Source organism: Pithys albifrons, chromosome 12, assembly GCF_047495875.1.
Source record: "Pithys albifrons albifrons isolate INPA30051 chromosome 12, PitAlb_v1, whole genome shotgun sequence".
NCBI classification, from domain to species: domain Eukaryota; kingdom Metazoa; phylum Chordata; class Aves; order Passeriformes; family Thamnophilidae; genus Pithys; species Pithys albifrons.
In genome coordinates this window covers 20,219,568-20,245,972 of record NC_092469.1, presented here as the reverse complement: position 1 = coordinate 20,245,972, position 26,405 = coordinate 20,219,568, and the positions used below count along the sequence as shown (strand labels likewise).

Here is a 26,405-nt window from a genome sequence, read left to right as displayed (position 1 = left end):
CCCCCAAGGGCTTGTCTGCAAGTCAGACTGTGCTGCTCCATTTATCACATCCCAACACCAAATTCCTAAACATTTGGCTCCCCAATATCTCAGTGCAGCAATAATGGAATGTGGAATTCCGACAGAAACGCTGCTGGACGAGCTGCTCAATTCCAAGATGCCACTTCTTGGTCCTGTGGGAATTCTAAATGGATCAAAATCACAGCCACTGTTTTCAAGCCAAGGTTGGATTGGCCAGAAAGGATCACAGAAGTTCATTTGATTCCCAGCAGGGAATTCTCCATGTGGGTAAAACAAACCCCTGGGACTCTCCAGAGGTTGAGGTTGACAAGTTTGGTGACAAATTAGGAGACTTTGGAAAGAACTGTCAGGGTTTTCAGGGAATCAAATATGTCAAATTTGGGGCTTTCTTTCCTAGCAAAGCCAAAGAAACTGAAATGAGCAGGATAAGGAAAAGAGGGGCTGACAGATAATCAAATAATTACTTTAATTCATTAGTTTTGTTTCATGAATTGAATTTTTGAAGGCAAGACAGAACAGTAATTTGCAGATAAACGTGGCAAGTGCAATTCCAGAAGGAATTTGGGGTTTATCCACCCACTTCCAGACCTCATGCCCCAGTAATTCCCCCAGACTGGAATGCTGCTCAGTGCAGGCAGGAAGGGGATGGTCCCCAACCTCCTCCAGGTCACAACAGCACACAAGACATTCCACACCCTCAGCCTGAGCACAGGGAGGGTGTTCAAACATCAGAGAAAAGAACCCTTTATCTGTTCAACAGCAGAACCAAACACAGAGGCCCCCAAAGGCCTGAAAAGTAACACCTTTGGGGCCCAATAAATGCAATTACCACTTCAAGTTCTGACTCCCTCAGTCAAAACCCCATTTTGGCAAAATTTATCAAAAATATCAAGATTTGGTTCCATTTCTGTGCTCTTTAAAAACCCTTGAGACTCCAAACAGAAGGTTCAAATCCATAAAAAGGGGGTCAAATCCTGGGAAGTCAGGAAGTTTCAGAGATGATCTCCAATATATTGACTTTGTTCCCCACTGTGACCACAACGATGGGGGTGAAAATGGAGCCCAGACAATTGGGATGTTTTCCTTCAGCTCCTTCCTCCCAGACCTGGAGGAAACCCCCAGGAGATGGGACTGGCACTGGGGAAGCTCCAGATGGGACAGCTGGGCTGGGAATTCCAATCCAAGTTTGCTCCCTGCACTGCTGAGTGATGGCAGAGAGGGAAGGGCTGGAATTGCTGATCCCAAGCAGTGACAAAAGGCCGTTTGTGCTTTTGTGCCACTCTGCAGTTCTTGCACTAAAAACGCTGCTGGAGGAGCCCTGGAAAGGCTGGAAAAATAAACCAGGAGTGCTCAGAGAGGGGCAGGAATTCCTGACAGACAACCTGCTGGACTGCAAAGCTCCTCCAACCCAAATTCACCCCCCAAAGTGCTGACTCAGTCCCTGCACTCCCTCTCACCCCCAACACCACCCTGAGCTGCCTCCAGAGCTGCAGCTGCTTCCAGGGAAATGTTTTTCCAGGCCTGGAGCTCCACGTGTGAGCTCAGGCTCCCAGCAGGCTGAGGAATGTACCTGCAGCTTGAAAATAAACCTTACATCTTGCAGGACACTCCACTCCTCAAGCCAGGCTTTGTTTTCAACTGGCTACTTCAAATAAATCAGATAAAACATTCCTGCAAATTGAGGGTCCTCAGGTATTGCCAGGAAGGCACAACTGGCTCCTCATTTCAGTTAAAGGCAGCAAAAATCCTGAAGGTTTATAACAGGAATTCATTGACCACTGAATGAAATAAAAGGAAAGGAAAATTAGCCAGAAATGAAACTTGGAGAGTGGTTTCCATCACCTGCTGAGTTATGGGATGCACTGCAGGGAACACAGGACAGAGGTGAGTGAGAGCCAGCAGGGAATGAACAGCCCCCAGCAGTGATAAGGGCTGAGGAATTACTGTTCTTCCCCAAATTCTGAATTAGCATAGGAGATAGTTTATTATCATCTAGAAAAATGCTTCTGATAAAAATGCAATTGAGTTGGTCAAGGGGTTTGTAACTCACAGGAAAAAAAAAAGAAATACATGAAAATTAAAAAAATAGAATTCTGGCTGGTTTAGGTCTTTGTTACCAACACCTTGGTTATATTTCTTGAGGTTGGGGTTGTTTTCCTAAAGGTTTTATGGAGGAAAAAAAGGAGCTGTGGCTGCCCCATCCCTGGGAGGGCCCAAAGCCAGGATGGAGCATCCTGGGATAGTGGGAGCTGTCCCTGCCCATGGCAGGGGGGAACTGGATGGGCTTTAAGGTCCTTCCAACCCAAACCAGTCCAGGATTCCATGAGCACACTCCAAGTGGAAGCTCCACTCTGCCTTCTGTGCTGGAAGAGAGCTGATAAAGCAGAACAGGCTTTAATTGGCACTAATCAACAAGGGCCAAGGATTTTATGAATGAGACACAAGAATTCAGGCAAACATTCTGTCCCTGGGCAACTGCAGGGGCACCAGTGCCAAGTCAAACACATCCAGCTCTATTTTCTCTTGAGTCCCACAGGGCACAGCCTGCTCAGGACAAAAAGCCCTCAGTGCTTTATTGGCACCACAGGTTCACCCTGTGCAACTTCACAGCAACACCAACAAATATTTGGGGCAGAGAATCTTCAAGATCTCTGTCTAAGTTTACACTCAGGCTGTCTGAGAAGCTGCCAGAAAAAAATCTGTGCACTCCAAGTAAAAGATTAAATGTCCAGTTCACCATTAACACACAGGAGGGGTTGGTGGTGGTGGTTACAGAGATGCAAGAACACCAAACCAGAGCAGCTCAGAGCTGATAAATCCCTGAAGAAACTCCAAGCAGTCCAATGTACAGAGGAAAACATTCCCTGAACATTAATTAATAGGGTCCCAAAGGGGCCTCAGAGCTGATAAAACCCTGAAGAAACTCCAAGCAGTCCAATGAACAGAGGAAAACATTCCCTGAACATGAATTCATAGGGTCCCAAAGGGGCCATTTCTTTCTGAGAAGGTTCCTCAAGTCTTCTGTGCACAAACCCCACCAAGTTCAGCTGATGCACAAGAACCTGAAAAGTTCTAAAATAACAACAAAAAACCCCCCCAGCCCAGATTTAAAGAAGGTTCTTTAAGAAATAACTACTGATAAAAGAGTATTTAGGAAGAACACTGGTGTGATCCTGCAGTTATTGCTCTCTGAGGCAGTTTATTCCACGGGCTTTAATTATTGTCTTACAGAACTTGGCCACAACTGACCTTTTCAGTGTAGGACTGGGAATCTCTCAAAAGCAGAATAAAAGGCACCTATTTTAAAGAAAAATTCAATGCCTACACACTTTTGTAATGGAGAATAAATAGCAGTTATTTAAAGAAGCATTAAGTGTTCTCTAGCTACGAAAATATGAAAGAGGAGGGAAAAATTATTAGAGAAAAGAGTATTTTGATAAACAGCTTCCTGTGTCTGGAATCATCTCCACAGGAAAATGACAGGAACATCAAGATTTAGGTATTTCAAACCATATTAGGCAACTCTTACACAAAGGGACTGCAGGTCAAGCCTGCTCTTTCATCAGAGTGCATGAGATTATGCACCAGATTTTCCATCTCCAGCTTCTCACTCCAAAATAAGCACAGCTATTTTTCTAGCAGGAGCCTTCAGAAAACAAGCCCATAAAACAAACTCCATTGTATTTCTGGTGAATAGAAGTAAAATGAGAAGCAATTAGGATGATGATGAACTCATTAAGTCAAAGCAGCTACATAAATAAAAGCCAAGCAGGCCTGAAAGACCTGCCTGAGGTTTCCCCAGAGGATGGAGGAGGAGGTTGCTCCAAGTCAGAGGGAAATGTGAGAGCTGCAAACTGGCCCAGTCTCACTCTGAGCAACATCAGCACAGAAACACCTCCAAGATAAATGAATTCCACCTCCAGAACAGCCTACCAAGGTCCTGACAGCTCTGCAGACAGCAGGAAATCACAGAATCAGTTGGGTTGGAAAAGACCTCCCAGATCATCAAGTCCAACCCTTGGGCCAACTCCAGTCCCTTTACCAGATCATGGCACTCAGTGCCACGGCCAAGCTCAGCTGAAAAACCTCCAGGGATGGGGAATCCACCCCCTCTCTGGGCAGCCCATTCCAATCCCTGAGCACTCTCTCTGCAAAGAAGTTTTTTCTGCTCTCCAACTTCAATTTCCCCTGGCAGAGCTTGAGCCCATCGTGCCCCCTTGTCCTATTGCTGAGTGCCTGGGAGAAGAGACCAACCCCCACCTGGCCAGAACTTCCCTTCAGGGAGTTCCAGACAGTGCTGAGGTCACCTCTGAGCCTCCTCTTCTCCAGGCTGAACACCCCCAGCTCCCTCAGCCTCTCTCCACGGCACTTGTGCTCCAAATGGGCTGTTGTTGGATGGGCTCAGTGGGGAGGGAAGGGAAGGGAAGGGAAGGGAAGGGAAGGGAAGGGAAGGGAAGGGAAGGGAAGGGAAGGGAAGGGAAGGGAAGGGAAGGGAAGGGAAGGGAAGGGAAGGGAAGGGAAGGGAAGGGAAGGGAAGGGAAGGGAAGGGAAGGGAAGGGAAGGGAAGGGAAGGGAAGGGAAGGGAAGGGAAGGGAAGGGAAGGGAAGGGAAGGGAAGGGAAGGGAAGGGAAGGGAAGGGAAGGGAAGGGAAGGGAAGGGAAGGGAAGGGAAGGGAAGGGAAGGGAAGGGAAGGGAAGGGAAGGGAAGGGAAGGGAAGGGAAGGGAAGGGAAGGGAGGGATAGAAGGGAGGGGAGGGAAGGGAAGGGAGGGATAGAAGGGAGGGGAGGGAAAGGGAGGGGAGGGGAGGAGGGAAGGAGGGGAGGGGAGGGGAGGAGGGAAGGAGGGGAGGGGAGGAGGGAAGGAGGGGTCCTTACCAGCGCACTTTGTTGCAGGTCTGGGTGGCACCCAGTGGGGACCCGGCCACCATGGGCACCTGGATGGGGCTGTGCTGCTTGTTCATCACCAGGTCCAGCTTCTCCTCCAGGGATTTGCAGGTGCCCTCCAGGGCCAGCAGCTTGGCCTCGATGCTGTCCAGCCTCAGGCATATGGTCTGGTTGATGGAGTACAGGAAGGACTGCACGGGGAGGAGGCAAAGGAAACTCAACTCAAACAGGGATTTATCTCCGGCGACACGGGCAGGAGGAAGCTCTGGAAAAACGTGACTGGGAAGCGATTCCAAAGGAATTAGAAGGGACAAAACTCAGCCATGTTCAAACCTGATGACATCCAGGAGCCTTTCAGCATCCCCAGACTCATCCAGCCCTTTAGTGAGGAGCCAAGAGCTCCCGAGCCAAAGGCATTTGCACCTAAGCACTTTGTAGGGATGAGTTCATCCACCACAAAGTCACTTCCAGGGATGTGCCAAAGCCTTCCATTCCACATGTGAAAACAGAAGGATTATAAATCTATCAATGCACCCTCCTGGATGAAGATAACTAAGTCTTCTTCCTGCCCAAACAGATAAACTCAGATGATTGCACTGGAAATTCTATCAACACAATTAATGCCCCTCACTTCACTTTCCCCCTCAGCAGCAAATCAAGGAAAGCAAATAAATAAAATCAGTCTTCCTAAGCAATCTTTTGCAAAAGAAAACATATTCCCCTCAGGTTCTCTTGGGAAAACAGGCCCTTAAAGGGAAGTTTTGCAAACAGCAGCTGTGCCATCTTGTGGCTCTGCACTCAAAGACACCCCAAGCCACGGCGGGTTCTGGGGCTGCTGCTCTGCCAACAGAGCTCCAGGTGCCCTGAGCCTTCTGAAAATGCACAATTACACACTATTTAATGTGTGTGGTGTAAAAGATTAGTCATAAATTAAGCTCCAGGACAAAAAACAACCCTAAAGCAAAGTAGTGAGAACAGCAGGGGAAGTTCTGAGCTACTGAGCCTGAACCAAACATCAATTGTTTTAGAAGAATGTGGTTAACTTCAAATAATTTAAAACGTGCTGAAAGGATTTACAAATTGTAATAGAAATACATGCTCGAGTTTGTCTCTATCAGCAAACCTGTCTTAGTGATGTTTGAGTCACTGAAATTATTCAGATATTTTAAATTGCATCTAAAACTCCTCACCTAAACAATCCCCCAGATTGTAAAATTCAGGCACAAAAAGGAACAGGCACCCACAGGAAGGCCATGAACAATCCCAGCAGGACGGACAAACAGTTTATTTTGCATTCTTGGAATGTGTTTGCTGCAGCAAGTGAATCTCAGTGGTTTCCCAGCACTGTTACCTTGATGGAGGGGTCCTGGCAGTTGATCTCGATGCGCTGCCGCTTCAGAGCAGGTTCCACATCGTCCTCTGCCACCTCGTGGTTCTCCAGCACAACTGCAAGGGAAGAGGGCACTGCCAGGGCTGCCAACACAGCTGGGCAGGGCTCAGACAGAGCACAGAGCAGGAGAAAACTAAAGAATGCCAAATGTATCCAATTAACACATTGAACGGATTCTTTTCCATTCCCTTGGGTTTGTTTTCAGTGCCTGACAATGGGTTTGTTTCTCTACCTGCAAACCCTGAACCTCAGCAAGGCTGGAATGGGCAGGTCCCACCCTCTCCTCCAGCTCTCTGAGAACATTCCTGAAGAAACTTCTTCATTTTATGTCAGCAAAGCAGTTTTTTGGTGTGTGTTTCTGTTTTCCACCACTGCAGTTACTGCTCTCAGTCCCTCCTTTGCAGTGGCCACAGAGGATCAACACCCAGAGCTGATCTCAGTGGATTTTTGCTTAGTGGGTCAAGCCCCTACCAAGGGATGTCACAGCATCTATTTTACTGCACAAAGAATTATAATAATGTAGGAGAGAAACTGTTTTAGAAGTAAAACAACAATTCCTAATAGATGGGTGGCAGCTCCCACTTGAGGGAAAGCCTAAACCATAGATCTGGTCTGGAGAAACAAAACACTGCAGGAGGTCACACTTCATTCAGTTTTTGGGACTGACCTACCCCTGCACAGAAAAAAAAATCCAGGCAATTAAGCCTTTAAAAGAAATTAAAATAAACAAAATAATCTGATCTAAAGGGTTTGAACACACACAAGGGCAGCTACTGAAAATGTGGGCTGTGACCTTAAGGAGCACATTTTGGAGGAAGGTTTGCAGGTTGGTTTGTGTTTCCAGGCAAAGCTCAGCAGGGGTTTTGCTGGGAAGGTACCTGGGTCATCTGAAGTCAGGTCCTCCACTGCAATCTGCACAGCATCTGACAGATCCTGCTCTGACATCATCCAGAAGCAGCTGCAGAGTGTCACACAGCACTGAGGGCCCAGGGCAGGCAGGGCATGCACCCCTGGAAGAGCAGCAGGGAGAGAGAGGGTTAACAGAGCCCACCCAGCAACCTGAGGGCTCCTCTGCTGCTCCAGGAGGAGGGTCAGCTCCCAAAGGAATGGCCAACCCAGTGGTGTCCATGGATGTTCCATCCCAGAGCAGCAGGGAGAGAGAGGGTTAACAGAGCCCACACAGCAGCCTGAGGGCTCCTCTGCTGCTCCAGAAGGAATCATAGAATAGAATCATAGAATCAGTTGGGTGGGAAAACACCTCCCAGATCATCAAGTCCAACCCTTGGTCCAACTCCAGTCCCTTTACCAGATCATGGCACTCAGTGCCACGGCCAAGCTCAGTTTCAAAACCTCCAGGGATGGGGAATCCACCCCCTCTCTGGGCAGCCCATTCCAATCCCTGAGCACTCTCTCTGCAAAGAAGTTTTTTCTGCTCTCCAACTTCAATTTCCCCTGGCAGAGCTTGAGCCCATCGTGCCCCCTTGTCCTATTGCTGAGTGCCTGGGAGAAGAGACCAACCCCCACCCGGCCAGAACTTCCCTTCAGGCAGTTCCAGACAGTGCTGAGGTCACCTCTGAGCCTCCTCTTCTCCAGGCTGAACACCCCCAGCTCCCTCAGCCTCTCCCCACAGCACTTGTGCTCCAGTCCCTTCTCCAGCTCCCAAAGGAATGGCCAACCCAGTGGTGTCCATGGAGATTCCATCCCAGAGCAGCAGGGAGAGGGTTAACACAGACCTGAGACACCATCCCAGAGCAGCAGGGAGAGGGTTAACACAGACCTGGGATTCCATCCCAGAGCAGCAGGGAGAGGGTTAACACAGACCTGGGATTCCATCCCAGAGCAGCAGGGAGAGGGTTAACACAGACCTGAGACTCCATCCCAGAGCAGCAGGGAGAGGGTTAACACAGGCCTGGGATTCCATCCCAGAGCAGCAGGGAGAGGGTTAACACAGACCTGGGATTCCATCCCAGAGCAGCAGGGAGAGGGTTAACACAGATCTGGGATTCCATCCCAGAGCAGCAGGGAGAGGGTTAACACAGACCTGGGATTCCATCCCAGAGCAGCAGGGAGAGGGTTAACACAGACCTGAGACTCCATCCCAGAGCTGAGCTCTGCTGGAGCTGCAGCACCTGCAGCAGGAGATCAATCCTGCTCAGTCAACCCTCAGCTCCAGCTTTGCTGACCCACCTTCCTGCACTGCCCCAGTGGACAAACAGGACCTTCAGGCTCACAGACTTGGCAGCTCTTTAGCAGAAAATCCAAAGTGAAATGTTTTCTTTTTGCTTTAGAAGGTCTAAGAACATGCAAGACCATTCCTGAACTGCAAAGTTTTAACCTACAAATCATGACTTGGTTCCTGGAAGTGATCAGACTTTGCTATTTAATCTTCATGAAGCACATGAAGCTCCCAAGCCATGTCAGATTTGCAATTGCTGCAAATCCACATTTGTACCTTAACAGGCCTCTAAAATCTGCCCAAATTCGGTGAGAACAAGGTCCCTCCCAGCTAATTAAACCAGAACTTGAAGCACAACCTGACTGTTTTCTTGGTTATGAACTTGTCTGGTTTTTCTACAAAACCATTTTCAGAACAGGGTCCTGATTTTAAAGCCAAAATATTTCTCAGCCTTCTCCCTTGGAATTCTCTGTCAAGGTTATTTATTAGTGTTTTGAGAGAAACCTTCAGCCTGTAAAATTGAATTTAAATCACTGGAATCACTCATTTCTGTGCTTTCCCACAGTTTAGGAAGGGATGGACAAGGAATACCAAGAGATCAGTGGATTTTTGCCCTTTTGAACCTGAAGTAAAAAACACCAGAGAGACACTTTGAGGTTTACTGGAAATGATCCCTCATCCCTTAATGCTGACACAGATTTTCCTCCTTCCCTCTTCCACTTGAGCACACGAAATCCATTAAGCCAGACAGGTGGAGGATACATTTTTAGGGAGGAATCCTGAGCAAGCCCATCTCAAAGGACTCCAAAGTGTTTTCCCAAAGCCCCAGCACTGCCAGCAATGAGTTATTGGGAATTCTGGGGCCGGGTCCAACCTGGCCCTGGCACATTCCATGAGCCATTCCTGGGAAATTGCTGCTGCCTGGACAGCACAGACCAGCCAGTTCACCATCCACTCTCTGCCTGGAGGGTTGAGCATCCCCCAGACTGAGGGAAGAACATCCACTAAAAAAGGCCAAATTAGAACAAACCCCAACTGCTAAAAATGGGATTTACAGGGATTGAGTTTTCACTGATGTGTTGTGGTTAAATCAGCCATAGCTACAAATATATCAGTACTTTTTAAAGCATTCTGAAGGAATTGCAGTGGGTTGGTTTAAAGCTGCTTTAACACTTCATGTGCTGCACAGATTTATCAGAAAATCACAGAAAATCCTGAGTCTGAAGGGACCCACAAGGACTGAAGTCCAGCTCCTGGTTCTGCACAGAACACCCCAAGAATCAGACCATGTGCCTTCAAAATTAACTACCAAAAAGCAGCGAATTAAACCTTATTCAGCCCAAACCCAGAGTCATTTCACACTTCAACACCTGTTCTCCACCTCTCTCACCTCACAAAGTGTCCAACCTCACACCAGAAACAGCCCAACCTTCTGCCCCTGAGCCCTGAAACGAGGGCACAACCCCCAGACAGGGCTGGGACAACACACCCCCAGCAATGTGGCTGCAGAACATCAACATTTACTGCCAGTTAAACGAATTCCCTGCAGTTTCCCTCACTCAGAGCCACCCCGGGGCCATCAGTCCCCTCCTGATGGACACCAGTCCCAGCAGGCAGGACAGAATTCCCTTCTGCTGCCACAGGGAGCTCCTGGAGGAAAAGACAAGGAAAATAAATGAATCTGGGACTAGTGCTGGGATTTGCTTAGGAAAGGGGTGTCCAAGGAAGCTGCAGCCACTGCAGATATCACAGCCTGCATAAAATGCCCCTTTCCAAATCACCATTTCAATTCAGAGCAGGGAATTTTAGCAGTGGGCTGACCTTGCTTTCAGAACCAAGGGCAAATCCTGATAAAACTGAACAGGATGAGAGTTAAGAGGAGTTTATCAGCTTCAAAACCCTGCAGTCAACAAGCTAAGAATAATTCTGCCAATATGGTTCCCACATATTCTACCCAGTGAAGTATTTACCAGCATTTCTGCATCTCTTTTCCTGAAATTTGCTCCACATTCCCTGCCTTTTTATTTTCCTACTTTCTTTCTTCTGGATGAAACTCCAGTCCCCATTAATTCTAAATTAAGTGTATGTACATTGGCACTGACCTGGGGCAGATATTAAGTTATAAAAGAGAAATATTAGCAGGAAGCTGAGGATAAACCACACCAGGAACGTGCCCACTTTTCCTCCCACCACCACCATGTGGAAGTTGGACCAACAGAGAGGGATTTTATAGTCAATTTGCCCTTTTCTGGGGGAGGGAATAGGAGACAGGTTCTGCCAGGCAATGGAAAGTATCCCATTAAAACATCAGCTACAGGAAGTCTTGGCCAGCCAAGGTGGATCTACGTTGAATTCAGCATTTCTCTGGGGGGTTCTGGGGTTGGAAGAGGCTCCTTTGACTCTCATCCAATGAAAACACCAAAAGCAGGTTATGGTGAGTCCTGGAGGGATTTCCTCCCATACAAAGAAAACACCAAAACCAGGTTATGGTGAGTTCTGGAGGGATTTCCTTCCACCTCCCACCCAATGAAAACACCAAAAGCAGGTTAAGGTGTGCACTGGAGGGATTTCCTCCCACCTCTTACCCAAAAGAAAACATCAAAAGCAGGTTATGGTGAGTCCTGGAGGGATTTTCTCCCACCTCTTACCCCAAAAACCATCAAAAGCAGGTTATGGTGAGTCCTGGAGGGATTTCCTTCCACTTCCCACCCAATGAAAACACCAAAACCAGGTTAAGGTGTGCACTGGATGGCTTTCCTCCCACCTCTTACCCAAAAAAACCATCAAAACCAGGTTATGGTGAGTTCTGGAGGGATTTCCTCCCACTTCCCACCCAATGAAAACACCAAAACCAGGTTATGGTGAGTCCTGGAGGGATTTCCTCCCACCTCTTACCCCAAAAACCATCAAAAACAGGTTATGGTGAGTCCTGGAGGGATTTCCTCCCACCCAAAGAAAACACCAGAAACAGGTTATGGTGAGTCCTGATTTCCTCCCACCTCCTCTCCAGCTCCAGCCCTGAGTGCCCTCAGATGGCACAGCTGGATCCATGGGATGGACAACAAGGGGAAGAAGTGCTGGGTCCTGCCCTTGGGCCACAACAAGGCTTGGAAAAGAATGGCTGGAATGCTGGGAAAGGGCCTGGGGTGCTGGTGCCAGAGGGTGAGCTGAGCCCAGGTGGGCAGAAAGGCCACCAGTGGCAAAGTGACTGTCCCTGTGCTGGCACTACTGAGTGACTTCAGGGCTGGGGACAGCCCTGGGTCCCTCCAGGACAGACATTGGGGGGCTGGAGAATGTCCAGGGAATGGAGCTGGGAAGGGGCTGGAGCAGCAGGAGGGGCTGAGGGAGCTGGGGGGGCTCAGCTGGAGAAAAGGAGGCTCAGGGGGGACCTTCTGGCTCTGCAATCCCTGCCAGGAGGGGGGAGCTGGGACAGGGGGTCGGGATCTGCTCCAGGAACAGGGACAGGAGCAGAGGGAACAGTCCCAGGGGAGCTTTAGGTTGGACATCAGGAGGAATTTCCCCATGGAAAGGGTGGTCAGGCACTGGAAGGGGCTGCCCAGGGAGGTTTGGAGTGCCCAGCCCTGGAGGTGCCCAAGGAATGGCTGGATGTGGCACTCTGGGCAGGGGGCCAAGGTGGGCATCGAGCACAGGGTGGGCTCTGATCCTGAAGGGCTTTTCCAGCCTCAGGGATTTGGGGATTCTGTGACACCTCAGTGAGCCCTCAGAGCTCTGGGTCCCACAGCCCATCCCCAGAGCAGCTTTCACTGTCCCCCTGTCCCCACTGTGGGTCCCTCCCCTGAAACACCCACCAGACACTGTCCCTGTGGGGCAAAACCCACAGGTAAAATTCCCTCATGTTGCCTCAAGAAGCTTCAACCATTCCCTACAACCACTTGCTTGGAGGTGGGTCCAGCACTGGAGCACTCAGAAAAACCCATCACAGACAACTGAAGGTACAAATCTAAAGCAGATTAGAGAAATTGCACTAAATATCTGCCCATACTCTCCCTCAGAATTGATACACTTAACACAGAATTAAATCCGCCCCTGTTTAATTAAGTAAATTAATGTTTGTAAGCAACTAAATTAAATTCACCTGAATTCCAGATTAGCTTTTCCACACACGAGTTTAATTGAATTGAATTGATCTCTTTTAAAACAGCAATTCAGAATAATTCTGCTGAGCAGCCCCTTGTAAACAAACAACATCTGATGGCTTCCCAAGGTCCTGGGGCAGCATTCCCAGGTGGATAATCCAACCCATCCAACAAACAGGCACAAAACACAAATCTTGTCTCTTACACTAATTAGAGAGGGTAAACAGTATGGGTTTTTTTTAAAAAATATATATTTTCCAAAGTCTATTGGAGTGTTTATTGGCCTTCTCTTCTGGAGCAGCTGATGCTTCTCCTGGACAACACCTGTCAGTGCTATTGATGAATAAACCAACTTGTGTCCTGCTCCAACAATGGCAAATATTTGATGCTGATTGTGTGAGAAAAGCTCTGAAGGGTGACATTTGCCTCTGCCCAAGCCCCAGATGTTTTTCCTCTTCTTCATTCCACTTTGAAATCAATTAGGGCAAATTGTCACATATGTCATTTCTGTCACAAATATAATCTCTGTTATAGAACCACATTTGGAATCCTGGAATGATCTGGATTGGAAGGGACATTAAAGCTCATCCCATCCCACCCCCTGCCATGGGCAGGGACACCTCCCACTGCCCCAGGTTGCTCCAACCTGGCCTTGGACACTCCCAGGGATGGGGCAGCCACAGCTTGTCTGGGCACCTGTGCCAGGGCCTGCCCACCCTCCCAGCCAGGAATTCCTTCCCAAAATCCCATCTAATCCATCCCCTGGTTAGCAGGGAAAGCCTGGAGCAAACCATCACAGGAAGCCATTCCCCTTGAATGAGTTTAGCCAATGAATTAGCCCAGCATTTAAAAGCCCACCATCCTCATCCTCCACTACCCTCATCCTCCACTATCCTCATCCTCCAAGGTCCTTTTCCTCCAACAACTCTGACTGACACTTTGAAGTTCTCCAAACCAGGTGACCACAAAGCCAAGTCCAGTGATGGGCAGATATTCAACCAGTGCCAGTGAATCAATGCCCTGTGAGGACAACTCTGACTGACACTTTGAAGTTCTCCAAACCAGGTGACTCCAAAGACCAGCCCAGTGATGGGCAGATACTCAACCAGTGCCAGTGGATCAATGCCCTGTGAGGACACTCTGTGCACTGCAATGACCTTGTGCTGAGGATATTCCAGGACAGGGATCACCCACCCTCTGACAGGGAAACCCAGAGGGCAAAACACTCCTGAAGTTCTCCAAACCAGGTGCCTCCAAAGCAGAGCCCAGTGATGGGCAGATATTCAACCAGTGCCCTGTGAGGACACTCTGTGCACTGCAATGACCTTGTGCTGTGAGGGGATTCCAGCAGGGATCACCCACCCTCTGACAGGGAAACCCAGAGGGCAAAACACTCCTGAAGTTCTCCAAACCAGGAGACTCCAAAGCAGAGCCCAGGGATGGGCAGATATTCAACCATTGACAGTGAATCAATGCCCTGTGAGGACAACTCTGACACTTTGAACTTCTCCAAACCAGGTGACTCCAAAGCCCAGCCCAGTGATGGGCAGATATTCAACCAGTGCCCTGTGAGGACACTCTGTGCACTGCAATGACCTTGTGCTGTGAGGGGATTCCAGCAGGGATCACCCACACTCTGACAGGGAAACCCAGAGGACAAAACACTCCTGAAGCTCAGTGAAGTCAACCCAGCATCCCTGAGGCCTCATCCCTGCAGGAAACCAGCCCAAAAGGCCTCTGAGCCTCAAGTCTCTGTGTCAGGAAGAACCCACAGCTCAGTTCAATCCACCTGGGAGGCAAACTATGGAATCCCAGCAAAAAGGCACCCAAAAAACTGTTCATGTGAAGGTCTCCACGAGGAACAACCTCCTGGGGAGGGTCTAACACAGCTCATCTGGACACAGGTCTGCTGTGGGCACCCTGTGGTCCCTGCAGAGCAACCACCTCCCTGAGCATTCCCACAACTGGGAATGTTGGCCTGAGGAATCAGGAAGTTACTGCCAGGTGTGACACAGCTCAGGACCCACCAGGGCTCTCTGAGTCCTGCTCAGGAACTCGCAACAATTAAACAACCCAAAGGGGCTTTTCCTCCCAGATAAAGTCACTCTGGTGAGTGGAGCCTTCCCACACTAATTCCTGATGCCCAAAAAAGCCAATGGGTGCAAATAAAGAAATAAATGTTACTGTAACAGAGGGGGAATAACAGGGTAAAGTAACAATTTAAGAGCATACAGGGTTCAATGCACTGTAAAGACAAGAATTACCAATCCATCAGAATGGGAGGCAGAAAATCAGTTCTTAGAGGGAAGAGATCAGATTTACTCTTCTTTATTACCACCAAAAACTACAAAGGAGAATTATCTTTCTTAGCATCTCTTCAGCTTTCATCCTTATTTTCCATCCATCTTAAAAGGCAAGTGAAAACTGTGTTGCAAGGAAATCTCCCAGTAAAGCTACAGAAATATTTCACTTTAACACTTTAGTGCAGTAACATCCAGGCAGCTTTGGTTCAGCCAAAGATCAGGAAAAAGGGCTGTTCTCCCCAGGAAGGACAGAAATATTCCTTATCTGGGAAAGCCTGGACAGCAGCCACAACATCCTGTGGCCAGATCCAGAAAATAAATCTCCCTCTCAGGGATGCTGTGCCAATGGACTCCAGTGCAAGTGCCTAAATCCACACAGCAACCAGAAAAAGGGAATGGCTGCTCCAGGAAATGGGAGCTGGAAACTTCTTGGAGTACAAAACCTCACAAGGAGGCAGAAATTCTCAAGTACTACCAGGAAAGCTCATATTATTATTTTTGTTTTATTGGTTTGCTTTCAGAAATATTCAGCTTTTGAGATGTGTTTTTTTTTCAATCCACCTGGTACAAGTTACTGTTTTCCTTGGATGTGTTTTCCTGACTCTCCTACCACGCTGCCCTTGGCCATAATCCCAACACAACATCCAACAAACCCTCCAGGAACACACTTCCCAGTGTCCTCCCAGCTCTGGCACCAGCAGTGACAGTGGGTGGTCACACAGCAGCAGCTCCAGCCCCAGTTCCCTGTGGGTCCTGGCCAAGCCCTCCTGCTGCTGGCACTGCCAACACCTGCCCTGCCACAGCTTGGCTGGAATTGCTCCCAAGGGAGCTGGGAGGGATTTGTTCCCACCTGCTGCAGATGCATTTCCAGCTGCCTGGACATGCAGAAAGGGCTGAACTGAATTTTGCAGCCGTTTAACCCCCCCCCGAGCTCCCTGAGCAGCCCCAGGGACTGGGCTGAGTGTTCCCAGAGCCAGGCAGGGCTCAGCAATCCCCATCCTGCTGGAATTATTCCTCACACAGCTCAGTCACTCGGCCACCTTTGTACAGTTTGCTGAAAAGCAGCAAAGAAGAGACCAGACCTGCCCAGAGAGCAAATTCTGTCGGGTTGTTTTCTTGGGTTCAGCCACTAGATGGAGAATTTACTGATAACAGCTCTGAAAAACCTGCAAGTGCTGAAGGGGAGGGGTGGGATGGGAATTGGGAAAGGTTCTTCCCCACAGGGGGTCGGGCACTGAACCTTTCCAGGTGCCCAATCCAACCTGAGCTCTGATAAAACAGGGATTCCAGGATTGGAAACTGCCTGGCAGGAATACCCGACCTGAAGGGACTCCAGGATTGGAAACTGCCTGGCAGGAATACCCGACCTGAAGGGACTCCAGGATTGGAAACCTGCCAGGAATGTCCAATCTGAGCTCTGATAAAACACAGGAATCCCAGGACTGGAAACTGCCTGGCAGGAATACCCGACCTGAAGGGATCCCAGGATTGGAAACCTCCTGCCAGGAATACCCGACCTGAAGGGATCCCAGGATTGGAAACTTCCTGCCAGGAATATCCAACCTGAGCTCTGATAAAACACAGGGATCCCAGGATTGGAAACTGCCTGCCAGGAATACCCGACCTGAGCTCTGATAAAACACAAGAGATCCCAGGATTGGAAATTTCCTGCCAGGAATACCCGACCTGAAGGGATCCCAGGATTGGAAACTCCCTGCCAGGAATACCCGACCTGAAGGGATCCCAGGATTGGAAACTTCCTGCCAGGAATATCCAACCTGAGCTCTGATAAAACACAGGGATCCCAGGATTGGAAACTGCCTGCCAGGAATACCCGACCTGAGCTCTGATAAAACACAAGAGATCCCAGGATTGGAAATTTCCTGCCAGGAATACCCGACCTGAAGGGATCCCAGCATTGGAAACTGCCTGGCAGGAATACTCGACTTGAAAGGATCCCAGGATTGGAAACCTCCTGCCAGGAATACCCGACCTGAGCTCTGATAAAACACAGAGATCCCAGGATTGGAAACTTCCTGCCAGGAATACCCAACCTGAGCTCTGTTAAACCACAGGGATTCCAGGATTGGAAACTCCCTGCCAGGAATATCTGACCTGAGCTCTGCTAAAATGCAGGAATTCCAGGATTGGAAACTCCCTGCCAGGAATACCCGACCTGAAGGGATCCCAGGATTGGAAATTCCCTGTCAGGAATACCCGACCTGAAGGGATCCCAGGATTGGAAACCTCCTGCCAGGAATATCCAACCTGAGCTCTGATAAAACACAGGAATCCCAGGATTGGAAACTTCCTGCCAGGAATACCTGACCTGAGCTCTGATAAACACAGGGATTCCGGGATTGGAAACCTCCTGCCAGGAATACCCGACCTGAAGGGATCCCAGGATTGGAAACTGCCTGCCAGGAATACCCGACCTGAGCTCTGATAAAACACAAGAGATCCCAGGATTGGAAACTTCCTGCCACAAATACCCGACTTTAAGAGATCCCAGGATTGGAAACTGCCTGGCAGGAATACCCGACCTGAAGAGATCACAGGATTGGAAACCTCCTGCCAGGAATACCCGACTTGAAGGGATTCCAGGATTGGAAACTGCCTGGCAGGAATACTCGACTTGAAAGGATCCCAGGATTGGAAACCTCCTGCCAGGAATATCCAACCTGAGCTCTGATAAACACAGAGATCCCAGGATTGGAAACTCCCTGCCACAAATACCCGACCTTAAGAGATTCCAGGATTGGAAACTGCCTGGCAGGAATACCCGACTTGAAGGGATTCCAGGACCGGAAACTTCCTGCCACCAATACCCGACTTTAAGAGATCCCAGGATTGGAAACTCCCTGCCAGGAACCTGAGAATACTCCGAAGAGCATCACTTCAGTAGGAACATGCAGAGGGAGTTCTTCATGTTCTGCAAGGCTGGCAAAGCCCTCCCTGCCCACGGAGCCCTCGCTGTGCCCGATCCCACCTCGGCCCCCAGCCCCGAGTGCCACATCCAGCCATTCCTTGGGCACCTCCAGGACTGGGCACTCCAAACCTCCCCGGGAGCCCCTTCCAATGCCTGCCCACCCTTTCCATGGGGAAATTCCTCCTCCTGTGCCCCCTGCCCTGGCCCAGCCTGAGGCCATTCCCCTGTCCTGTCCCTGTCCCTGGAGCAGATCCCGACCCCCATCTGGCCTCACAATTTTTAATTTTCTGGCCCTGCTTTGTCATTTCCCCTCCCTCTGGTTAAAAAACCCAAACTAAACTCACATTCAAACACACAATGTGACCAATTCCCAGGATTTTCGAGGCGGGCTGGTCCCTGTAACACACCCGTGCCTGAGGAGAGGGACACAAAGGGGCAGGAATTCCCAGTGCCAGGAATTCCCTCCATTAAACCCACGGGCTGATTTCTCAGAGGAAAACTTCACCTTCAGGTATTTTTTTCCTCCTTAAGTGCTCCAAGTCAGGAGTTACAAACAGGAAACAAGATAAAATGATTTTGTTCACCAGACAACATTATTTTATTCAAGTCCCAAACGCAAAGGGGGTGATAAAAGTTAAACCTTTTCATGTATTTTGCACTCCAACAACTGGTAGGGGAAACTCAGCACTTAAAAGCAGCTTTAAAACCTAAAACTGCAACGGGACAAGTGTTTGATGTGACTGTGGAGGTGGTTTATTCCTTTTATTTTTACTTGGGAAAAGAAAGATTGGCTTTAAATGAACATGGAAAAATAAAAAAAAACAGAAAATAAAATTACTTTGATTGCTAATAAATAAATATGAAATTTCAAACTAAAGGAAATGAATCTGGGACAAGATTTTATTGGCAAAGTTTCACATGGAAAGAGATTTTGTGGTTCTAATTCTAATCTTTGCTCTGGCTCCTCCTACAAGGGGCTCAATCCCAGCAACTCCAACTCAGGGATTTCTCCAAAGCAACAGAGGAAACCCCTCAAGTTCTGACGAAATTAAAACATTCTCTCACTCCTGCACAAAAAATGATTCACCAGTTTAGGGAAAAGCTCAAGAAAAAAAACCAGAGACACCTGAAATCCTTGCAAAGCTCCTCCTGGAATTCCCACAGCTCTGAATCCCAGGGACAGCCCCACTCCATTACTCTGGGTGTTACTAATCAATTACCTCATTAAAACAACCTTAATTAACACCTGTCCTGGAATCCCCAAACTTGCACATGGCTGAGTAATGACAATGACAAAGCCACTTTCTGTAAAGCAGAGGATAAATTAAAAAACAAAATGAAAAACTTTTGTTTTCCTCCTCTGGAGGAGAGTGAAAGTTTCCCAAATCCAACCTCAATCTTTTTATTCTCTCACTAAATTAATTAATCTTTTCTTCCTAACAGCTGCTGGTGAAAACTGAACTACTGCCAAGATGTCACTCAATGATGGGAAAAGGTGCTGAGTTTTAGAATTAAACTCTTTATATTCTGGTCCACTTTTACCAACATCTATTTATATAAATAGAAATACTTTCTAACAGAGAAAAGCGACTGTTCCAACAGTGACTTAAATTCAGGCACCCAAATTCGGCCACTCCAGTCCGGCCACTCCAGTCCGGCCACTCCAGTCCGGCCACTCCAACCCGGCCACTCAGGCACTCCAGTCCGGCCACTCCAATCCAGGCACTCAGGCACTCCAATCCAGGCACTCAGGCACTCCAGTTCGGCCACTCCAGTCCGGCCACTCCAGTCCGGCCACTCAAACTCGGCCACTCAAACTCAGGCACCCCAATTCAGGCACCCCAATCCGGCCACCCCAATCCGGCCACTCCAATCCGGCCACTCCAATCCGGCCACCCCAATCCGGCCACTCCAATCCGGCCACTCCAATCCGGCCACTCCAATCCGGCCACCCCAATCCGGCCACCCCAATCCGGCCACCCCAATCCGGCCACCCCAATCCGGCCACCCCAATCCGGCCACTCCAATCCGGCCACTCCAATCCGGCCACTCCAATCCGGCCACCCCAATTCAGGCACCCCAATTCAGGCACCCCAATTCAGGCACCCCAATTCAGGCACTCAAACTCGGCCACCCCAATCCGGCCACCCCAATCCGGCCACTCCAACCCGGCCACTCCAACCCGGCCACTCCAACCCGGCCACTCCAACTCGGCCACTCCAACTCGGCCACTCCAACTCGGCCACTCCAACTCAGGCACCCAAATTCGGCCACTCAAACTCGGCCACTCCAATTCAGCCACTCCAATTCGGCCACTCCAATTCGGCCACTCCAATTCGGCCACTCCAGTTCGGCCACTCCAGTTCGGCCACTCCAATCCGGCCACTCCAATTCGGCCACTCCAGTTCGGCCACTCCAGTTCGGCCACTCCAATTCAGCCACTCCAATTCAGCCACTCCAATTCAGCCACTCCAATTCAGCCACTCCAATTCAGCCACTCCAATTCAGCCACTCCAATTCAGTGACTGTGCTAAGAAATTCAGACATAGGCACTTTTTTAATATTTTAAACCCTTGAAATATTCAAAATCTGCCATCAACAGGGCACTACATCAGAACTAGAAGGCAAAAAAGTAGCAAAAAACCCACTCCAAACTATCATTTTCTAACCATTTCAAGCTGCTGCCCCTGTGGCCATCGCTCAGTTCCAATCACACTTGTTTACTTCAAAAAAATCTTCCCTGGAGAGCTCCAAAAATAAACTGATCCATAAACTATCCATGCCATGGCAGGATAAAATGCCTAAATTTGGAGAAATACAGAACTTCCCACCGAGGAAGGATTTAAAAATAAAACAAACTGAAAAAAAAGAGGCAACACTTGAATTGCAAAGAGGGGAAAGGGACGACCGAGGGTGTTCAGAGAATCTGGGATGGTTTGGGTTGGAAGGACCTCAAAGCTCATCTCATTCCACCCCCTGCCATGGGCAGGGACAGCTCCCCCTGTCCCAGGGAGCTCCAGCCTGGCCTTGGACACTCCAGGGATGGGGCAGTGCCCAGCTGGAGATGGGGATGCTTTGAAAGCACCCAACAAACTGGACTTGGTCTTTTGTCACAGCTGCAAAAATGGGAAGAGTCATTTCCTGGAATCACAGAATGGGTTGGGTGGGAAGGGACCTCAAAGTTCATCCAGTGCCACCCCCTGCCATGGGCAGGGACACCTCCCACTGTCCCAGGTTGCTCCAAGCCCTGTCCAGCCTGGCCTTGGACACTCCCAGGGATGGGGCAGCCACAGCTGCTCTGCCCACCCTGTGCCAGGCCCTGCCCACCCTCCCAGGGAAGGATTCCTGCCCAGTCTCCCATCTGACCCTGTTTTGTGGGACAGCTCCCTGGTGTGAGCAGGGCACAAACCCAGCCCTGCCCCACCCCACAGAGCACACACTGCCCCACAGCAGCCACTTCTGCTCCTGCTTGGGGATCCCAGGGCTGTTCCCTGTTTCCCAGGGCTGCTCCCAGGGCTGTTCCCTGATCCCAGGGCTGCTCCCAGGGCTGTTCCCTGTTTCCCACGGCTGCTCCCAGGGCTGTTCCCTGATCCCAGGGCTGTTCCCTGTTTCCCAGGGCTGTTCCCTGATCCCAGAGCTGCTCCCAGGGCTGTTCCCAGAGCTGTTGCCTGTTTCCCAAGGCTGTTCCCTGTCCCAGAACTGTTCCCTGTTTCCCAGGGCTGTTCCCTGGCAGTGGCTGCTCCCTGGCCGAGGCTGCACCAAGCACGTCCTGCTCCAGGGGCAGGGATGGAGGGAGTGCTCCCATCCCATTCCACCCCATTCCATCCCATCCCATGGACACTGACCAGGCCCTGTGGCCCCAGAGTGGGGGGCACAACCACCCCTGTGGCTGGAAGGGCCTAAAGGTTACCCAGTGCCATGGGCAGGGACATCTCCCACCAGCCCAGGGTGCTCCAAGCCCTGTCCAAGCTGGCCTGGGACACTCCCAGGGATGGGGCAGCCACAGCTGCTCTGCTCAACCTGTGCCAGGCGCTCACCCCGCGGGGCATCTCCCAATATGAGATCACAGACCCCGGGCTGAGCAGGGAGACAGGAGGGGATGGGGAGCCAGGAGGGGATGGATGGGGAGCCAGGAGGGGATGGATGGGGAGAGGGAGCCAGGAGGGGATGGATGGGGAAGGGGAGATAGGAGGGGAGGGGGATCCAGAAGGGGATGGATGGGGAGGGGGAGACAGAAGGGGATGGATGGGGAGTGGAGACAGGAGGGGAAAGAGAGACAGCAGGGGATGGATGGGGAGGGGGAGATAGGAGGGGATGGGGAGGGGAGAAAGGAGGGGAGGGGGAGCCAGGAGTGGACGAATGGGGAGGGGGATCCAGGAGGGGATGGATGGGGAAGGGGAGCCAGGAGGGGATGGGGAGACAAGAGGGGATGGATGGGGAGGGGGATCCAGGAGGGGACGGAGAGCCAGGAGGGGATGGGGAGACAGGAGGGGATGGATGGGGAGGGGGAGCGGAGACAGGAGGGGATGGATGGGGAGAGGGAGCGGAGACAGGAGGGGATGGATGGGGAGAGGGAGACAGGAGGGGATGGATGGGGAGGGGGGCCATGGGACAGCGCAGGAGAAGCCATGGGGGCCGTGGGACAGCGGAGGAGAGGCCACGGGGGCCAGGGACAGTGGAGGAGAAGCCACGGGGGCCGTGGGGCAGCGGAGGAGAAGCCACGGGGGCCGTGGGGCAGCGGAGGAGAAGCCACGGGGGCCGTTGGGCAGCGCAGGGGGGGCCATGGGGGCCGTGGGGTCCCCCCGCCTGTGGCGCTCCCTCCCCGCCGGGCTCGCGGCCCTGCCCGCGGTGTGCGGGGTGCTGTGCGCGGGGCGGGCGCGCTGTGTGCGGGTGTTTGTGCCGGGGCGGGCCCGGCCCGGAGCGCAGCTCAGTCCGCGCCGCCGCCGCGTTACCGTGTGAGGCGGGCGCCGAGTTCTCGTGGTGTTTTGTGCGGCCCCGGCGATAATGGCGTCCTTCCTCGCGAGAGATCCGCCCGTGCCGCCCGAACTGCGCATGCGCGCCGCGCCCGGGCGGGTCCCGCGCTGCGCTGCGCCGCCGGGGCGCCGGGAGCGGACTACAACTCCCATGAGGCACCGCGCGCGGCCCCGCAGGGGCACGCCGGGACCTGTAGTACGCCAGGGCCGCGCGGGGCGTGCCGGGAAGTGTAGGCGGGAGGGGCCGGCAGGGCCGCGGTGGGGCCTGGGCCGCGCCGGGCAAACACACTGGATTAAAAACAATCAAATCCGATAGAATAGAACAAAATCCGTCCTTTTATTCAGCGCTGCGAACATGGGGGGCAATTCCACCAAAGATGTTCAAGGAGATTTTTGTGTTTCCAGGTTTATGTACTGAGTTACAACTGAAAACTCCTCCCCAAGCCAGGCAGGATATTTGGGGTGGTTTAAACAGCTCCAATGGGCTGCTCTGATCTCTGCAGTTCTGTATTTCCTTTTAACTAAATAATGTGACAGCTTCAAGCCTCAACCTAGACAGGTTTTCTGATTTATTTCTTACAGTTCAGCCTTGAATCCAGACAGGGTTTTGGTTTATTTCTCCAAGTCCATCCTACAGCTCCAGGGTTAAATTCCTCCTTGTCTAAAGCTCTGCCTGGGTGAGAGAACTGACAAATTAAAGTACAGCTAAAATCAAAAATTAATATAAAATACAACAGTAGTACAGGTCTGATTAAAAATTGGTGAAGACCATCATGATTTTATGGAGAAGGGATAAAATCCATTTTCTTCAGGGGTCCCTGTGCCCACCTTGGCCCCTGCCCAGAGTGCCATGGCCAGTCCTGCCTTGGGCACCTCCAGGGCTGGGCACTCCAAACCCCCCTGGGCAGCCCCTTCCAGTGCCTGACCACCCTTTCCATGGGGAAATTCCTCCTGATGTCCAACCTGAAGCTCCGCTGGGACTGTTCCCTCTGCTCCTGTCCCTGGAGCAGAGCCCGACCCCCTGTCCCAGCTCCCCCCTCCTGGCAGGGATTGCAGAGCCAGAAGGTCCCCCCTGAGCCTCCTTTTCTCCAGCTGAGCCCCCCAGCTCCCTCAGCCCCTCCTGCTGCTCCAGCCCCTTCCCAGCTCCATTCCCTGACCATGTTCCAGCCCCTCCATGCCCTTCCTCATCCTCAGCACCCCCTGAGCCCTCCAGCCCTGAGGGACCCACAGGACGCTGTTCTTGGTGCTGCAGTTTTGTTTAAAGCCCTTTAGTCCCTTCTCCAGCCAAAGTTTTTGCTATTTAAGAGCTTGGAAATTGGGAATTGGGAATTGGGAATTGGGAATTCAGTGGTGTGGCAGGAAAAGCCTTTCTCCTGCCCCGGGCTGGAACTGCTCAGCTGCTGCTTTATCCCCCTGTTGAAAGGTTAAGCTGCTCACTAAGTGACTTCTCACGGGGTCGTTTCAGGCTTTGCTGCAGGAGTTTGCCCTGACAGTTTTCTAAAGAGTCTCTGCTGGACTGCAGGAATTGCCAGGTCCCAGCCTGGAAAACAGGGGTGGGAATATCAATGCTCTGCCTGCTGTGGGGAGCTGCTGGTAAAAGCCTTTGCCATCCCAAACCAGCCCATCCTGGGCTCTGATCCCTCCCAGGGATTCTGAACTCCTGCTCTGCTGCAGGTGAGAGGTCCTGCTGCTCTGCAGAGCCAGGGAATCAGCTCTCAGCACAAACAGGGACACTGTGATTGTCACAAACCAATTCTAGGCTTTATCTGAAGGGGTGAAATGACCTGGAAATACTGGTGGGATCCCCCTGATCTCTGCAGGTTCCCCCAGAGATAACAGCACAATAAACCAACAATAATATAACAATTAACACCCAGAGAGGCTGCAGCACCCTGAGCCAGCAGGGCAGTCTGAGCCACCAGTCTGCAATCTACAATTAATTTATCTCTTGTTTTTCCCTCTTTACCAGAGCAATGATGTTGGATATTCCCCCTATAATTTTCCTTTCACAATTAGGAATTACACCAATAAATCCCACTAAGATTCCACGTCACAGCCTGTCCCTGGTTCCTTGAGTTGGCCACACTGCTCTGACAAACACTTCCCAAAGTCTGACTGCAAACCTTGGGAAAGAGCAGGAGAAAAAGGACCTTTCTGCTCACACTGTGCCACATCAGAAGGCCCAGATTTGGCTTTTAGTCTCCCACTCACATGATTGAGTGAGCTCAGAACTGTTGTCTGTGCTCCACAACCTCCTGAGCTCCAGGAGCTTCCAAAATGAGCTCACCTGACCATTTCTGCAACAATTGATTGAAATTCAGTGTAATCTCCCCCTGGTGAACAAGGCCTGGGATGAGTCTGCCCATGAGCAAACTCCAGGAAGAAGTTGATATTCTGATTTAAACCATCATAACTTGCTCAAGTGCCCACAGCAAATCCATTCTTATTTTCCTTCCCCCAGACAAAACTGACTGAGAACTTTGGGGTGCTAATATATTAATTTAGTTTTTAAATCTTAAACAAGAATACACATCCCTGGAGAAGAGGAGGCTCAGAGGTGACCTCAGCACTGTCTGGAACTGCCTGAAGGGAAGTTCTGGCCAGGTGGGGGTTGGTCTCTTCTCCCAGGCACTCAGCAATAGGACAAGGGGGCACGATGGGCTCAAGCTCTGCCAGGGGAAATTGAAGTTGGAGATCAGAAAGAAATTCTTTGCAGAGAGAGTGCTCAGGGATTGGAATGGGCTGCCCAGAGAGGGAGTGGATTCCCCATCCCTGGAGGGTTTTCAGCTCAGCTTGGCTGTGGCACTGAGTGCCATGATCTGGTAAAGGGACTGGAGTTGGACCAAGGGTTGGACTTGATGATCTGGGAGGTCTTTTCCAACCCAGTCCATTCTATGATTCTATGATCTTGTTGCCCTGTCAGTTCATGTTCCCAAATAAAACAACAAGGTATTTCTTTGTTGTTTAATTTCCTCACCTTTTTAACTCTCTTTTGTTCAGTCTCTCTCTTGCATTTTCTGTCTGTGCAAACATTCCTTGCCATGTTATGAAGAACCATTTGGTTCCAGGAAATATCAGGCTTGTTTTCCCCTTGTATCAGCATTGGTTCCCTGTTGTTTTCTGAGGAAGTCTCTGCTTTCACATGTTTGTGTGGATCAGGAGAGATCAGTATCTCATTCATTGGTTTCCTTTTATATTTTTGTTAAAAGGGAAAAAAAAAACCAACTTCCACAGCATCAAAGGTAAAAAATTAACACACTGTGCACACGATTTTCAGCTGCAGCAGCAGCAGGAAAACAAAGGTTGCCAAAGAAAGAGTTTGTTTAAACGAGTGAGAGGCATTTCTAATTATCCTCATTGCTGAGCACAGGAACGAAGGGATGGGGAATACACACGATGTGAGCAGGGCATGGAAGTGACTCCAGGGATTGCTGTAAGAGCTCTGCAGGAGTAACTCAACCCTGAGCCTCCCTCCTGTCCAGGTTTGTCCCTGGTTTGGCCCTAGGGAGGACTTTGGACCTGAAGGGAAGTTCTGGCCAGGTGGGGGTTGGTCTCTTCTCCCAGGCACTCAGCAATAGGACAAGGGGGCACGATGGGCTCAAGCTCTGCCAGGGGAAATTGAAGTTGGAAAGC

The 26,405-nt window shown here is 50.6% G+C and overlaps 1 protein-coding gene across 2 annotated transcripts in view; it reads right to left on the bottom strand.

The window, feature by feature from the left end:
- Positions 1–22,831, bottom strand: part of BANP (BTG3 associated nuclear protein) — a 99,187-nt gene extending 76,356 nt beyond the window's left edge. For both annotated transcript variants that reach the window (XM_071567306.1, XM_071567305.1), the window contains exons 1-4: positions 22,752–22,831; positions 7,173–7,304; positions 6,256–6,350; positions 4,896–5,095 (exon numbers count right to left, since the gene is read on the bottom strand). In XM_071567306.1, coding sequence (XP_071423407.1) covers positions 4,896–5,095; positions 6,256–6,350; positions 7,173–7,242 — 365 coding nt within the window. In that variant the 5' untranslated portion in view covers positions 7,243–7,304; positions 22,752–22,831. The remainder of the gene's footprint in view (positions 1–4,895; positions 5,096–6,255; positions 6,351–7,172; positions 7,305–22,751) is intronic.
- Positions 22,832–26,405: the final 3,574 nt, after the last annotated feature.